This window comes from Calonectris borealis, chromosome 6 (assembly GCF_964195595.1).
Source record: "Calonectris borealis chromosome 6, bCalBor7.hap1.2, whole genome shotgun sequence".
Classification (NCBI taxonomy): Eukaryota; Metazoa; Chordata; class Aves; order Procellariiformes; family Procellariidae; genus Calonectris; species Calonectris borealis.
The window spans coordinates 28,313,352-28,330,774 of NC_134317.1; the positions used below are offsets into that span (position 1 = coordinate 28,313,352).

Below are 17,423 nucleotides of genomic sequence, written 5' to 3' on the forward strand. Positions count from 1 at the left end.
GGAGGAGCTCCTAGCAGTAATCAAGTCCTGAGGTAAGTCCCTCAGGGAGAAGGCAGAATCTCTTCTGTTCCTGGAGGCTGTTTGCAGAGAGGGGTCCAGGGCGGTTTAAGCGTAGCAGATCCTGCCCTGGGGACAGAGCTGGACTCTGAGGTCTTGGTTTTTTCTTGATGGAAAAAATTATGTTGCAACCTCAAGGCGGGAGACTATTGTGGCTAGCAGCAAGTACCAGAGCACAAGTGTCACCCGACTAAAAATAATTTTACAGACTCATTTTTGTCAGTGTCCCTCCATTTGCGCTAGGAACTATGTTTAGATATTGCAGTAAAAGATACTTCTCCCATTCCTGCACTGCTGATCCATGTGATACAACACTGAGCACAGATTAGCCCTTAAATTTCTCCAGGGAAACTTCACTGATCTTCTAAAAGCAAGACAAATATGCAAAGGCATGTTGCAGGGACCAATTTCAGACTGCCTCTGAGCTCTTGGTGACGCTTATCCATACCTAGCAATTTTTTATACAGCAGACAATATAACGATATTCCACAGTCAATTCCTTTGCAAAGGATTTCCAAACCTCACATGAAACCATTGCAGTGGTGTGGAAATCCCCTGCAAAGGAGCCGGCTGTGCAACGAATGGCAGTGAATGCTTCATCACATGAAGCTGTACTAGATTTACCCAGGTAAGGACACGAACCAGCAGCAGAAGGACCAGGGCTGCGGACAGAGGTTGCAGGGCTGTGATTCTCCCAGCAAACTGAGGAGAAGGCCCAGGTCTCCTTAAGTCTCCTTCTCCCTGCTTTGGAGCCTGGCACAACATTAATTTCCAGCCCCGCTTTCCAGGGGAGCAGACGGACACGGAGGGAACCCGTGCCCCGGGTAGCACCCTGCGAGTTGCGCTAAAAGGATCCTGCTGTTGAACGAGCAGGAGGGAAATCCTTTGCTGGAGTGCTCTGCCTCGGGAGGGTCAGCACGCTACCGGTATGCTTGGGAAGAGCCACACCAGTGAGCTGAGGAACGTCTTTTCACAATTCTCCCTCAGAAATCTGACTTATTTTAGGAGTGTTTTTAGCCCTACGCAAGCTCTGCATACGAGGTATGGGCTGCTTTGAAGCGGTGGCAGATTGCATGTATGTATATATCCACACTCCTCAGGCAATGCAGGCAGGCCTCTCCGGAGTGTATGTAAAGTACATGTACGCGCTTGATAACCTTTATCACCTATAAAACAGTGTGGAGGTTTCCCGAGGTGCTCTGTCCCACGAGGATCGGGAATGCCGATCCTTTTACGGGCAAACAGATTCCTCGCGCGGCAGAGGAGCGCGCCGCCTGACAGGGACCGGCTGCTCCTCAGGTGAGGCGCCGCGGGCTGCGGCACGGCTCTGCCGCCGGGGCTGCCCGCCGCGGCCCGCCCCGCCCCGCGCGGCTCCCCCCGGCCCAGCCAGCGGCCCCGCGCTGCGCTTCCGGGCGCTGCGCCTCCGGGCGCTGCGCGACGACCCCCGGGCGGGCGGTGGAGCGCGGCTCCGGGCGCTCCGCCTGCAGGGGAGGTGCTGCCCCTGCGCCTGCCCGCAGCCAAGATGGCGCCCGCGGCCTCCCCGCCCCTCGGCGGCGGCCCGGGGCGTGTGCCGGAATGCGGGCGGGGTGGGCGATGTGGCGAGGCCCGGCCCCCTCCACCGCCCGGGTGCCGCGCGGTGTTCCCGGCCGCCACCCGCCGTGGCCCGGGTAGGCTGCGGGGAGAGGCCGCGGTGGCGTGGGGGGAGCTGGGGGAGGCCGAGGGCGCGGTAGGTGGCGGCGCATGCAGCTGCTCTCGCCCGGGAGCGGGCGGCGGGGCAGCGCTGGGCTTCTCCCGCGCCCCGCGGGGGACGAGAAAGGCCGCGGCCGGCGTCTCTGCCTAGGCAGCCGCTAATCTGCCGGAGACGCCGCTGCCTGGGCCCGCCGGGCGCCAGGGCCGGCTGTGGAGCCCGGGGGGTGGGGAAAGTAGGGCGGTGGCTGTCACTGCCGGGCCGAGGCCCTGGCGTGCGGGGGGCGGCCGTCCGCCCGCCCCCGGCGGGAGGGGAAGCCGCGCTACCACCGCCGCCTCTCCCCGCGCCCGCAGGGCTCCGGCGTCCCCTCTCAGCAGCCCTGCTGCTTCCCCCCGCTGGGTCCCTGCAAAAAAGAGAAAGCGCCACGAAAATTAGGAACCGGACTTCTCCGTCTTAGGGGTGATAATGTCAGAGACGAAAGCAATGCGACCTGCCGCCGCGTAATTCCCGAGGTCGTCCGTAGGCTTTAAGTGCGGATTTGTTTTTTCCTTCCTCCACCAAAGGCCTGAAGGGTATGTTTTCACTTTCAGAGATTAAAACCGAAGCAGCGCTGGCGAAGAACGGACATGCTTGACACTTGTCTGTGGTTGCTTCTGTTGTGCCACGTTGTTTACCCGAAAAGGAGAGACTGAGACCAGACCCTGTTATTTTCATCCTTGACTTCTTCTTGGGTTATGATATAACTAATAATAAAGCAAAAACTGCGGAAAGAGCACCTGGGAACTGAGCATGGTAGGATCTTGAACAAAAGTAGCTGGTATCAACGAAAAGAGGAAGGGAAGGAATGGCATCCCGAGAGAGGCTGTATGAGCTTTGGATGCTTTACTGCAGTAAGGTAAATATTTTTGGGGGGAGGGGATGTTTGGGCGTCTTTTTCCTCTTTTGTTTGGAAGTCAGGTATTTAAAATGTATCTGTAACATCTTTTAACACATTTTTTTTCTTAGAAGTTGCATAGAGTTGTCTAGCCTCTGTAAGGATATAACTGCACTTCTTAGACTATTTACAACCTCATCTCTTGATTTGCTGTTCAGGTTGGGGTTTTTTGTGTGTGAGTTGTGAATTGCACGGTGTTCCTGTCAGCTTAAGCAGTTATTGTAGCTATATCTTTTAACTATGTGAATGCATATGTTCATATAATTCTTTGTTTTGTAGAGCCATGGCATTAAGATGTATTCTATTCATTTAATTCACAGCTGTCTAGTATTTAGTTTTATACTTACTGTCCTCTGTGCAGCTCCAGTTTCATTTAAACTATATTAGCGAAAGCCTTCCCAAAGAGCAGACTTCTTAAGTTACTCCTGAGTCTTCCTTTGCTGGTTATCACCATAACATCTAAGTACTCCGTTAATAATAATGAATTTCCTTCACCTGGCAGGAATGTTATTAAAATACTGTCCTGTCTCCATTTGCATTTTACAGTGTAAAGCAATTCATATGTTTAAAGCACAGGTCCTAATCGCCACTGGGCATGCTGAGTATGTACACAAATTGGATTGCAGATTATCTAAATAGATATCTGTAAAATAAGGAACATACAAAAAATAACAGTAAAGGTAGGGGAAAGGACTGGCCTACTGTCATATAGGAACTCAGTGGCAAGGATAGCTTTTGGTGGCCTTATTCTGTGGTTTTGGTTTGCCTTTTCTCTTTGCAGTCTCATGCTTTGTGTGTATCACAGTTTCTTTAACTTTTCAAACCAGTAGGGCATTAAGGGTAGAAGAAACATTCTCTTGTTCTTCTTCCCAGTTCATTTCTAGACAAGGCCCATCTCAAGCATAGAATGTGAGATTTTAAGTACAGACCATCTTAACAATGCAAGTGCACAAAGCAGTGGATGAAGGTTGCACAAAGCAGTCTTAATTGTAACTTTTCTTATTTTTTTGTGGTGTGAGTTTGCAACCCTCGTGTTGTGTATGTAGTTAAAAATAAAACTAGTGCAAACATAACAGCACTGCTACCCGCGTGGGTGATCTGTTGGGTTGAAACATATTTGCATAGACCTTTGCCTTTTAAACTGATGTAGGAATGCCAATGGCAGTAGGAAATGGGCTAGCACTGGAGGAGATGGATGTTTTGCCAGTGAGTTCATCGATGTGAGAAGAACAAAGACACTTAGAACAGACTCCAAGAATCCAGGCTTTCCTCAGCTTTGGGAGACACAGGGCTGCAGACATGAGCCAAGCTCTGAATTGCTTTGCCCAGCCAGTCTTTGTCTCTTTCCTCCTTAGTTCTTTATAAAATTCTTTTGTCTGTCTTATACCTTCTCGCCCTTTGCTTGAACCTTTCATTCAGATTGTATGCTTTCCATCTCCGTGTTGTCCGCATGCTAGCAGGAAGTTTGCATGAATAAAGGAGCACTAGTTAAAATGTGTGCTTTAGACCACTTAGAGGACATTCAGTTTCTTTATGACAACGTTGCATACGCAGTCTAGTCAGCTCTCAGGTGGTGGAAGATGGACTATTAAAAAAAAAAATCTTTTTATATACTCAGCCTCTGTGAGCTGTTGGTGACTTTTTTGGCCTTTATTCTTCCAGACCCATATATTAAGGGCACAATTAGGTGGATTCATATGTTGATAAGGACTTGTTCTTAAGTAGGAAAATATATTTTTTTAAATAAAATAGCTTGTCTTCAAAATCTGAAGGCAACTAGAGTGACTCCAAAAAAGGAGTCTTTTTCAAAAGGTGCCAGACACAAAACTGGTTTTTTCTTCTCTCTCTCTCTCTCTCTCAACTGATTCGGGTTAAAATGATACCTCGTTCTGCTTGAGGAAGGCATCCAGCATAACGGTGTTTCATCTTGGATTAAGTTTGGTGAAGTTAAGAACAACTGAAGGAGGATGTAAAATGTGAAGCCTTAATGTAAATTAGATTGTTCAGTCATGTATTGAAAACACCTGTGTGCTGTACTTTTTTCTCCTCGGAGCATCTAGCACAATGGGAAGGTGTGGCAATAAATAATCACCAGTGACAGGATATAGTGGTTTAGGGAGAAGTCTCTTTATACCTGGGACTGCCCAGTGAAGTGTAGTATCATATCCTGTATGTTGCACTGTCATGACTTTGTTGTGGCTGACATCCTGGGAAGGAAAGCTAGGCAATTTCTCCAAACTACAAAAACTGCTGGAGAGTCACAGTTGAGTAAGGTGGGAATTTGTTGTGCCACAAATTCTAAACATGTGGCTTTAGCTTTTGCAGCCTTGTTAGCTAAAAAAACAGTGAAATCCAAGCTCCTTTCTTCTTCAGACTATTGCTAATAAGTAGCCTTGTTTGTCTTGCCTTTTTTAGATAATCAGGTCCTTCGTGATAGTATGTTAAATACAGCACCCTGTGCTACAGCAGCAAGGCTTTTCATGGCTTTAAAGTGATGGATAATGCTGTTTTACCATCTTACCATCTATCCTAGGTCATGACTCTTGTTGTTTGTGATCACTTGACATCTCTGGCATTGTCAAGTGTCAGTTGCAACAATTACTTTTGTGCGAAGTAACATTAGGAAGGCATTTCTCTATTTTCATTGCCTCTTGTACAGTTAGCAATTGGAGATTTGGGCAGACAGCAGCATGTAACTAGGATCTGTGCAGAAGCGGTCTTTGGATGACACCATGTATAAGGTGGTTTCTTCTTTTTTTTCTTTTTTTAAGATTATGTTTGAGTGACTGGAAAAGTTCATCTTTAGTTGGTATTCAGTTGTTTTTCGTCTGGCAGTGTCTAATCTAAGGTTGGGGTTTGTTTTTGGATGTTTTTTTTTTCTGCTTCTGTTCCCCTAAAAACTATCCTGTAGGGCAATAGCTACAAAGCTGCAGATTACAGTCTGCTGTTTAAGATGCCCAATGAAAGTAGTAGCCACACATGATTTATGATGCTTCTGATGTTGCCTGGAAGCAGTTTAAAAATTCATTAAATTTAGTGAAGTTTAGATGTGAGTTACTGGGGTTGTATCACAGCCTTGTATTGTTAATAGTCTGAGCTGTTCCTGCCTTGAGTTTTTTGTTGTTGGCTTTTTTTTCTTTTTTTTTAAAATGATGACATCAAACTTTCTGCAAAGAAAGCATTGTTAAGGATGCAACTTGCTGGCATGTTTTTTGATGATTTTCAGTTTCAAATGGTGTGGTTTTTTTTTTTTTCCCCTGTTCAATTCTCTGTTAATGTACAATGCTGTTATTCACTTGAATATTGATATGGATGTAAGCTGCTGTCCTCTCATCCAAATATAGGAATGTGTGCATTTTAAGATAATTGAATTATGTGTGGAATATGTAACACAGGTCCTTTCTATAGAAGTCACTAGGAAACATTTTCTCCAGTAGGCTAGGTAGACAATGGTAGTATCAAGCATATTGATTGTCAGTTCAAAGCCTTCAATAACCTGCACAGGAGTATGAAACGCTTCTTATATAAGTGCATATGCAGCAGATACCCAAAAATGCTTTACTAACGTAAGTGTACAGCAGGAGAAGAGCTCTATTAGGTGAACTGAAGTAGTCTGGGAAAAGGACATGCTTTCATGTGTGTCTGTGACCTTTTCCTGTTCATGTGACTGAGGTAATCTCCACTAGTTTTGCCTTGTAGCCTTAGACCAGCATGGCTGTAATAATATTACTATTGTAATATTAGTTGATTAACCTTTTCTTAGATGTTAATTATGTATCAGTATACAAAATTAATTCGTGTTTTATAAACCTCTGAAGTAACTGTTACTGCAGATTCAAATTAAAGAGATTCAACCTCTATCTTATCTGTAAGAATTTAACTATGTGTATTTCATCTCCTCCAGTTGTTCATGTAGGTATTTCAGACTCTTAGACATAAAGCATGTCAGGATTGCTGATATTTTTTATTTTACTCAGAAAGTGATCAGATACCTTTTTATATGGAAAGAGATTTTTCTCCTCTATCAAAAAAAAAAATCCCCAATTGCCTTCAGGAGGGGTTTCAAAGGCATAAATGCAGACACTTAGCTGCCATATGTACCTTGGAAAATCTTCAGTTTTCATTGTGTTACAATGGTTCTGAGTTTTTTCTTACACTCTCATCTTCAGTAAAGCCCCGATTTCATTTAAATGCTGCCTTATCTTGTAGGTGATACAATAGTTTGAAGGGAAAGCTGTGAGTCTGTTCTTCAGCCAGCTTTTAATCTGTGCTTCACATTTCAAAGAGGGAACATTCAATCTTACCGTCATTAATACAGTAGGGACTCTGTGTGTTAGTAGTTGTAAAAGCTAATCATAACGTTCTGGTCTTTACAAATGCAGATAGCCGAGATAATCACATCCCTTGCTGTATTTAAGAGCAGCAGACTTGTGTATAAGCTGTCATCTTAAATGCTTATGCTTAAATGCTTATGTTGTGCTGTATTTTTTATTTGTTTTTACAAAATCTGATTGTATTGAGATAAATATGTTGTAGTTTTCTGTCTCTCATAGTGAGGGATATCTGTATGTTATAAATAACTTCTCATTTAATATTGTAGCATAGAAAGAGATATGGTACTTTTTTATAGGAGAGCATTTTCTAGATCAAAAGCTAGTACAGAAAAAAAACATTGTATGTGACTATATGCATTATCCTAAAGATGTGCTAAAGTGATTAAAGTCCTGTTACTTTGAGTTATTTTTTCGTCATCTGGTGTCCTTATAGGCTGCCTTACAGGAATCAGAAGAAGACTTGAATGAGAAAGTAAGTGATCTTGGGACAAATCATGATTTCTGTGTTAGTCAGGAGCAGATCACTGTGATGACTGAAGTGCTACGAACTGTGGTGTGCTAGCAGTGCTAGCTTTGCTGTAATTACATGGCTGTCTCTACCATCGGAAGACCATTGCAATGCAAATCCTTAGAAGCTGAAGCTTTATGTATAAACATGTGCATTTAATTGGCTTGAATTAAACTTACATTTGCATTACGAGGACTAAACAGGTTATTTAAATTAATGTGTGCTCTGTGCTGTAAGTGAGAAGAGTCTGTGAAAGAGAATAATTTCCATTCATCCCCTGTTCCCCTGTCTTAATCCTAACATACTATATAGAATTGAGGTAAAATTGACCTGGAATTGTGAGAATAAAGTTACTTGCCTTTGGATCCTTTCAAGGATGTGCTCCTTGGGGGGAATTCTGTTAGCATCAGCTACCTTGTGTTGGGCCAAAACTAACATAAAAAGAGGGCGATCTTGATAGTCAAAAAAGTTGGCTTGGAGCAAGAACATACCAGTTTTCTCAGTGTGTGGTGTTACGGTCTTGCTAAGCTGGCCTACTAACTGGCTGCCACTGACAAAAGGGGTCCTGCTATATTGTCAGCATCCCTTCACTACTGTTTTACAAAGTACTGCCTCCCAGACAATATTTGATAGTTCGATTGAATCCCTCAGTCACCTGCATCAAAAGATTGGGGTGATGTTCAGCAAATGACAGCAGATGTATACCTTCTGGAAGAGTATTATGAAATTACAAGGGGTGGTTCATCAGTTTATATTAAATAACGTGAGTTTTTGCTTGTAAGAGGTTTTTAACCTCTGTCCCTGTATAAAATTGGAGAGTATTTGTAAATAAACTAAAAAAGCTTATGATCCGATCAGCTTTTAGACATGACTATTGCAGACCTGCATAAAGGAGTATGATTGAACTGAATTAGTTCACCTAAATGGTGTTGTAGTTGTGTTTCTCAAAGAAATGTGGTTTTAGCAAAATTATGCTTAGTTGTGGTGAGATGCATGTGATTCAACCAGAATATAATCTTTGACGTTAAACTGTAAGCCCCATGTGAAACAGACCTTTGCATCCCAAATATGATCTCATCTTGACTTTACTTGCACTTGTCTTCCTTCTTGTGCGATTGCTGATTTGTCAGTGATTCATATCACATCACTATGTATCGCCTTTGTTATATTAGTTAAAGAAGTATTCAGCTTACAGCTAGATGGATGCTTGAGCAAACCAAATGTTCAGTAAAAGTAGTTTTTTGTAAGTCACTGTCATGTAAATCATGCCTCTGCTAAAACTAGTGAGTGAAGGTTTATTAAACAATTGCTGTGTAAAATATATTTTTTTTGATATTGTTTTAAATAAATCTCTGCATTCTGAGAGAGTGTAACTTGTAAAAGAGCATGTCACAAGTCACTTGTGGCCATGTGTTGGTGAAAATATCTTTGTTCTGTCTTTATGAGATGCTGAACTAAGAATGGATATAGATAAACAAGAACAGTTGGTCTTCAATTCTGAATTTACTGTCTGCTATTTAAAGACGTCTCATAGTCCAAGAACTAACATAATTCTGATATTTGCAAATATAGAACTCTTCATGTAAATAACTGACATGTATATATGAGACATTAGTCTCTTAACTTATAGTAGCCATTACCTTCCTTAATTATGGACCAGGGTGACCTTGTGCTGATGGGTGTTCAGATGCAGAACAGGGACTCTGCCACAGAGAATGCAGACTTCAGGTTGAAATGAGACAGCAGATAAATCTAAACAAAGAGAGATGTAAGAAAACAATAACATTTTGCAAGCTACGGAGAAATTATTTTTGTTTCTTATCATTCTATAATATATTTGACAATACATATATGTAGCCACTACTTTTAGATAAAGAAGTGTCTGAGGTTTGTCCATGCTTTTGCTGTAAGATTCAGGGTTTTACTGATGTCCAGCGTGAGGTTGAAATTCCTGCATGTCCACAGGTTTGTGGATTAGTGCTTTATAGAATCAATGAGAAACATGCAGTTCTGAACATACCAACAAACGTATTTCAGATCAAGCTTTTACTGAAATGAAAGAATCAAGTGTCTCTTAAATGGAATTATTTATCACAAAGCTAGAAACACAGGCTTCTGGTTCTATGTGTTGATGTACTAACGTAAGAGCAAATTTAACAAACACTGGGCTGTTGTGTGGTATCTGAGTTATGGCACTTTTAACTTGGTCGTCTGGTTCAGATCTGGGGATAGCAGGGATAGCATATGTCCTGATAAAGGAATATTGCAGAATCAACTCAAATATGCAGTATGTTTGTGCTGTAATACGGAAATGGGAGAAAGGCTTGCCAGCTGCCTGTTGAACAGCATTGTAGCTTAATGCCTGAATCCAAATGTTGTCAATAGATACTATTAAAATATTTACAGGCTTCAGAAAGGTTAAACAGCTGCCATAGAAGAGGGAAGAGCTTCTTTGATTACTGAGCTTTTCTTGATGTAAGAAATTATATATAAGAAGGAAAAAACCCACCAAAACATGCACACATCTCGACAGTACAGATAAGCATCTTATTTTTTTAAAAAAGTCATTTGTTCAGATAACTTTTCCAATTTATTTTCTCCTAAATGGGAGGCTGCAGTAGAGGAGGGTGGGAGATACAACAGGAAACACCAAAAAATGAAAATTATACTTGATTATTCTCATCATAAATGCTGTTTTAAGTTTGACATCTCACTAAGGCTCCTCCATGTATCTGCAAATCTAAACATTAGCTGTTAGATTTCTGTGCTGATAAAATATTTGTGTGTGGTGATGCTTTCTCTGATATTTAAAGCATTTATGATAATCTGTTTACCTGACTTATGATTGAGGATTGCATGTACCTATAGTAACCAATAGGAATAAGTGGCATTAAATAATTGTTTGACCATTAAGTAACACTGCTAACTATGGCTGTGTAAAATTAGGAATTAAATTTAACTGTAAAAATGACTAATTATACTAGTATCAAAAAGCAGAGCATATTTTAAAACAGTGAGGATATTTAAGAGGTTAAATTCCAAAGGCTTTAAAGGCTTTTGAATGCTTTATCTAAAGAACATTTGAGGGAGGCACAAACAAAACCTCAAAATAAGCTCATGGTTAAATACTACTCTTACGTAGCACAAAGAGAGCATAAAATCAAAGCAGATGTTGAACCTTTAATTATCCAATAGATAGCAATTTAACATAGAAAATACGCTTTTATTTAAATAACCAGTCCTAGTAATTCTGGCTTTTAGACTGAACTTGTGGGGTGGATAGGGATGAAGACAAATCTTTGAGGACATATTCCTGAAGTCTGAATGAAAAGAGTGAATGAGTTTGCTTTTAATTATTAATGTAGGGAGAATTGGTACTCTCTTTATTGTCATTTATCATTCACCAGAATCTGCCTAAGAACCTGTAGAAGTATCCCATAAGACATTTAAAAACTAATAAGGAAGCGAAGGCAGAAGTTGAAAAGGTAGCACTTGCATTGGAGAGAAGAATTTAGCATTAATGCCAGAAAGGTCTATAAAAAGCAAAGTGAAAATGAAGCAGTTTGAGTTTGACTTCTTTAATAAAATAGCAAGATTATTATTTTAATATTAGTAATAATTTTAGGAAGGCATCATATCTTCATATGTTTTACTGCCAGTTTTCATTTGGAATGTGGAAGGAGATTTTAGGAATCAAAAAAAAGTTTTAAAAGTTATTGAAACTTCTTATTCTAAAAGCATCATGCAAAGAGAGTAAATGCTTGGCTTCTGTGGAAGAGTGGTAGGAAATGTTAACTGCCAATATATGTGGGGGATCAGTCCAGAGTTTCCAGTGACGTAATCCTCATAAGTTTTGTAGAAAGTGGTTGTGGTAGATGCAGGCTGCTTGTAAGTCGCCTTACCAACTCTGTCAATAAATCTTTGGCTAATGCATTCAATTATATAAAACTTGGTATTCATTTACCTGTGCTTTTGCTGAACTTTGGACTAGCTGGAATGAACAGTTTTCTTGATAAATGACTGAAGCTTCATCAGAACTGTAGGCTAAATGGTTTAGCATGTTCTGAGAAGCAAGGAGGGAAAAGGTTTTATTTGATGTTCCTGAATATTTTTTTTAAATAAAAATTTTGATTAGAGCTGTAGTGTTCACATGCTTTCAAGGGCACACTTGGAATTTGGGAGAGAAAATACTGTGATGAGAAGGATGGTCCTTTAATATTTGCTGTGTATAATAACCTAAAATACAAAAAAAGGTCTCAAAAATGGCAATGAGCGGAGTGGCTCAGGTATGACTGAGTTTTTTCTCCGCAGGACCCTGCATCATTCACTGTACTGGGGATAAAGCTCTTGGGAACAAAGCAGGGTATAGAGAACAAGGGTGTTATTTGCAGAAATCGGACCTCATTATTTACTCATTATGTGCTAATCACTTAAAAACTGTACCAGCAGAAGTGCAATGGATGCCAAACAACAGTTGCACAAGTAATGCAAATTCTCCTATGTCCTAGTTTTTGAGTCTTTGATTTTTAAGGGTGCTTTTGAAAAGTGGATTTGGGGTTTTTATACCTTCCGTGTATGGTTCAGCTGCAGTACAACATTAATGTAAGGCCTGGTGAGGTTGAGAAGCAAAAACAAACAGTTAAATCCATAGCTGAAGAAATAAAAATTTGCTTTAGTTAAATTCGGTGTAAAGTAATCACGTGACGCTTTGAAACAAATACAGACTTCTTTTTGATAAGCTGTGCACAAGTTCTCAGCCTTTTTCTTTATCTGCTGAAAGACTTGACAATATTTAGCTGTTGATATGGTGAAATAATAGGCTGATTTTTTTTACTGTTGTAGCACCATCCTGCTTCCTTTCAGTCTGTCTGTGTCTTCTATCGTCTCTTGTATCACACTGAAAGTTAGAAACTTGATGGGGTGAAAGCTGGCTTTGTGTGTGTTGTGGCTAAAACTCAGGCCTTTTCTGATGTAAAAAGGCAGCATAACTTTGAGTTTCAAAGCAATCAAGTGTTAAACTGTAAACCTTTCCCAAGCTATACTTTGAATTTTCATTAAATTTAGGCTTATCTTGACACTGTAGATTTTGACATCGTGTTATTTTAGTTGCCTTTGAAATATTTAGGATGTCTTGTTCCCTTAGGCTTAAAATACAGCTTCCAGCTTTTACGGCTGTTGGTTTGTTACATCAACTTTGATGAGAAAAGTGAACGTTAATAGAATGTGATATGTCACAGTATGATAAATTCCTGGTAAGTGGACTGTGCAGTGGACTCTGGAAGGCTGAAATGCTGTATGCCAGCTTGTACATGGCCCTTGCCTGGTGGTACTTTCTATCAAATGTGAAGACATTAAAATCTGAGTTCAGATTAACTAGATTCATCCCATGGATGGCATCAGTCACATGCCAGCTCCAAGCTACAAGGCTGTAATTGTATTGTCATTCAAAAACAACAAAAAGAAAGAGCAAGAGAAAGATAAATTAGTAAGAAAACTCTTTCATTTTGTTTTTCCGGTTTTGCTGGGGATCTGAATTAGAAAGGAAATCGAATAACAGCTCTCCGATAATTGTCTTTTTCTTTAACCTAAGGCATTAGCCCAAGATTATAAATATTTTTCTTGTTTTGAAAAGAGAAGAAATATATTAACTTTGACTTCTAATATTTCTAATATCATGATTGACCGCTATAGGTTTATTTTGGTATAGATCTCTATGCTAAACGGTATTTTAACGTGTCTCAAAATAGTAGTTCCTATCATGATTCACTGCAACTCCCATTTATAAAACAGAACACCCCCCCCTTTTTCTTTTAATTCCAGAAACGGAACAGAATGCTTGTGTGAATTTTGAAAAAGGAGGCTTATAATTACTTGCCATGAGCCTTTCTTCTTTTGGATCAACAGCTGATTCAGAAATTAGTGTTGTGATTAAAATGAAAAGTTGTGCCCAAAGGTGATTCCCTTGATAATTAGAATTGATTGATTGAATTTATCAAGGCAATTTAGCCAGTTTAGAATGGTTTATCAGGAAGTCTTTTACTAATTCTACCCATAGTATTGCTGCCATAATGAAGCTTTTCAGGTTTTATTTTGGCATTTTACAGATTTGAAAGGTTCACAAAAAGCATAAGCACTTTGTCATATTTCAGAATAAAGGCTACTAGGAGATCTCATGCTAAAAATGTTGCCTTTTATGTCTGAAAACATGAAGAGGAAAAAGCTCCCTTAAAACAAACCTTCTAATCCCCCAATGAATAGTTTATTTCAAACAGAGTTGAGAAATGTTCCACAAGTCTGCATTATGCAGACTACTTCAATTAGTTTTAAGACTATTAAACTCACCAGTGATCTAAAGGCAGTATTTCATGTTTAATTTCCTAACGTTGCTTTTTGTAGGTCTAATTCAGCCTTAACACCAAGGGATTGTTCTTATTTAAAATATAATGCTTGGGGATGGGGGATTAGTTATCATAATACCAGTGCCAGTGAGATTTCATGGTAGTGCTTCGAAGCTGAAATCCACTTTGAAGGTTGACTGACTGCTACGCACAGCAGTCAGACCAGGCTGGCTATTTTATGGCTGCATGTTAAATTTAACGACTTCAAACAACTGTCTTGTCAAACAAGTCGGGCTTGTCTGACAGTCGGACTCTGAACTGCCCTGCAGGGAATTTTTGCCTTTAGAGCATGGAATGTGACACTGCAAATAGCCTCGGGCGGATCCAGCTTTTGTTTTTAGCAACTAATACTTCCTGAATGTAGCTATAAAAATTGTACTAAGCTTTGCCCTTCTAGTTGTGTCTGTTTGCTTGAAACCTTAGTAGAAATAGAAGTTGCTGTTAAATCTAAAAGTAACACACATATAAATAGATAAATAGTGTCGATTTGAAACCTTGAGTAGATGTGCCTGTATTCCACAGGCGCAGGTCTAAAGACTTTAAGTGGGAGGACTTCAATGCCAGATTTGTGTAAAATGTTTTCATTTAACTTAGAGTAAGCGGTAAGAGTTCAATACTACCTGGCTCGTTATGAATTTAAAAATGTTATTACTGGTGCAAAAAATTCTCGTTGACCTTCTTGCATAGGCAAACTAGTTACTGAAAAAAAAAATGACTTGTTTAGAACATTTGTCATTTATTTCATCAGTCTTCAAAAAGAGTAGAGAAAGCTATTGTAATTTCTAGATAATTTAGTGTGTCAAAGACAAGAGCCTGTCCCAAGTTAGTGTAGATTTTGGTTATAGTTTCACTTCACTTCATTCCGTTAGAGAATGTCATATTTGTCAGAAGGGCATTAGACTAGACCTCCTATCTGCTATTGCCTTTGTTTCAGTGTTGTTAAATGTTGAAGTTGGTGTTAGCATTGAGAGCTTGTTTCCCAGTTCTGCCAAGTCTAAGGATGGCCTTGCTAGAGTTTATATATTGCAACTGTTAAAATGTTAGACTTCACTGCCAAACAATTAGCAAGTTTCCCATGTTTAGCCACAGTATTGCTATGCATACTGTAGATCAGTTGACTGGTTTTATTTAGCAACTTTTTATTCTTTCTAGCATTGTACTAAGTCTGTTGGTAAAGAAAAAAAAACTACCCTCTTCTGGATGTTTTGTGGGGGTTTTTTTGGGTTTTTTTTGGTGTGGTTTTTGTTTTTTCTTTTTTTTTTCTTTTTTTTTTTTTTTTTTTAGGTACCTGTTATAAACACCATACTGCTCAGGCCTGGCAGTCTTTCTTTTTAAAGTGCAACGAGCTATGATAACTATTATTGTGCCGAGAGGATCTTATGAAAATGGAGGCCTAAAGGGTGATGTGTTGTTTTGCTGGTTGGTTTTGTGTTTTGTTTTTTGCGTGGTGTTTTTTTTTGTTGTTTTTTTTTAAAAAGAGGAAACCAGAAGTATTTAAGGAAGGGAAGGAACAAGGAAGTATTTTCACTTTCAGGTGCTCTGAGCTACATTTGATATAATAGGCTTAAAATACCTTTTTTTTCATTACTGCAGGTGAATGACTGATTGTTGCTATAGCAGTTTCACAGGTCTTCTTACAATATGTTGAGCTCAGAAGCCTAAGCTTAGTCTCTACAGACTTGTGGCTATCAATTAAAGGACTTTTTTTTTTAGATTCGCACATATCCTTACAATGACACCCTTAAGATAGCCTTGTTAAAACTCTAGTTGTTTCAGTTTGTCACTATGAAGAGAAATGGCTAACTTAAGTTGGATTTTAGCTTCTTGGAATTTCAAGCCGTGGAGAAATTATCTTTCAGAAGTTTTAAGGCATGCAGTTTCTATATATGAATTATTATTCAAATAAGATACAGAAATTTGTCTTGGACAAAAGCCAAGCAAGTTTCAGGTAAATAAATGAAATTATTAGGCTTGCGACTTAGAAAGCTGCAAGGTTTCAAAAATCAAAATTTTCGTATCATCTTCTAGAGATTGGAAGGTTGTAACTGGTGAAAGGTGTTTTATTACCACATACAGCTTCTTTCTGCTTTCACTGCTGTTGTACAAATCAAAAATTTCCTTCTGCATTTCTTGCTGATCTCATAGGGCATGTCTGCAGCGTGTGTGTAGCAGGGCTGGGAAAGAATACCAATCTAAAATTGGTTTATCACAGTTTGTCCTTCCTGTGTATTATCAAAACATACGTTACTATGTAAGCTGTGCTTTAAAAGCATGGTGCATCTTCAACCAGCACCATGGAAAACAATTTGGAGTTGTTGACTGACATACAGCCTCCAGCTACCTGTCTGCAGAATGACAACAAAAGGGTAATTATGAAAGTGGGGAATAAGAGAATATATTCCATAGGTTTCACTGCTTTCACTGGTAATAAGGCTTCTGAGTATTTAAGATGCTTTATTATGGTCTGGCTGAGTTACGCTGCTTCCTTAGGAGGACTGCAGATATAATAGAGTAGCTAACAGTTTACAGTGAATCAGTTGGAGCCAGGGTTGCAGTTCAGTGATTTGTGGCTCTCAGTAGCAACACAGATCTGAAGTGTGGCCATACCCATGGGATGCAATCTTCTGCCATGTGGTAACACAGATATTTGTCAGATTGCAACATGTACTGGCTTGGAAAGTTGATCTGGCATTGAAGAACACAAATGTATTCATGTAAAAATTAGGTCCATTTGTGTTCTGCTGTTAATGTGGTTTACCACTTCTGTCATGAGAAAATAGAGGATAGTTGAAAAGGTGGGTGGGAAGAGAACTCAACAGAAATAAATTCTAAAATCCACCAAATTTAAACTTCAGATTAAATGGCAGCAGCTGACCTCAAAAAAAAGTTCAGTTAAAGATAAAGATGCTGGGTAGGATAATTGCAGTGTACGTGATGCACAGGAAGCAGCTGATATCCATTACTACTGTCTCTTTTTATTATGAAATTAGAATTTTAAACCAATGTAAAAAGACAGTTTTTCTCCTAAACCATCACGCTTCTAGTTTGGGAAAATATAAGATGCATTTGAAACACGTAGGCTGGTCTCCAGAAAGATACGTATTTAGCTGTGTTTTAGGAATGGACGTTTTTGTGTACTTTGCCATGGGTAACACCATTGTTAAGTTTCTTTTCTTAAAACTGCTTCAGTAAAATTTAGATGACTGGTACATGGGGTCTGGGCTGATTGCTGCTAATAAGGAAAAAGGAAAACCTGGGCCAGATTCAAAGTTTGAAAGCTGTTTTTTTTAACTTCTGTTTCTAATGTCTTTGAAATAACTTATATGTCTTAATTTGTAGCAAAACTGTTAAATATTGGGTCACTTTTCCGTGAAATGAAATATTGGGTCACTTTTTCATACTCCTGGTTCGTAAGTCTTCATTTTTGTTCATTTTCTGGAAAGGTGGCATACTTCTATTAGGTGGTTTATAATGGAGACTTATTTCTTAGTATTTCTTACGTTGC

The 17,423-nt window shown here is 39.7% G+C and overlaps 1 protein-coding gene across 16 annotated transcripts in view; it reads left to right on the top strand.

The window, feature by feature from the left end:
* Window positions 1-1,338: 1,338 nt before the first annotated feature.
* The window catches only part of NBEAL1 (neurobeachin like 1), a 94,822-nt gene continuing 78,737 nt past the window's right edge, over window positions 1,339-17,423 (top strand). For 3 of the 16 annotated variants that reach the window (XR_012674133.1, XM_075153406.1, XM_075153403.1), the window contains exons 1-2: window positions 1,930-2,639; window positions 7,446-7,484. Coding sequence is in view for 12 of the 16 variants with exons in the window: in XM_075153406.1 (XP_075009507.1) it covers window positions 2,589-2,639; window positions 7,446-7,484 (90 nt within the window). In the remaining 4 variants the exon portion in view is untranslated. Of the gene's footprint in view, window positions 1,357-1,574; window positions 1,725-1,765; window positions 1,784-1,929; window positions 2,640-7,445; window positions 7,485-17,423 lie in introns of those variants that run through there. The other 13 variants (XR_012674132.1, XR_012674130.1, XR_012674131.1 and 10 more) reach the window with 9 other exon arrangements.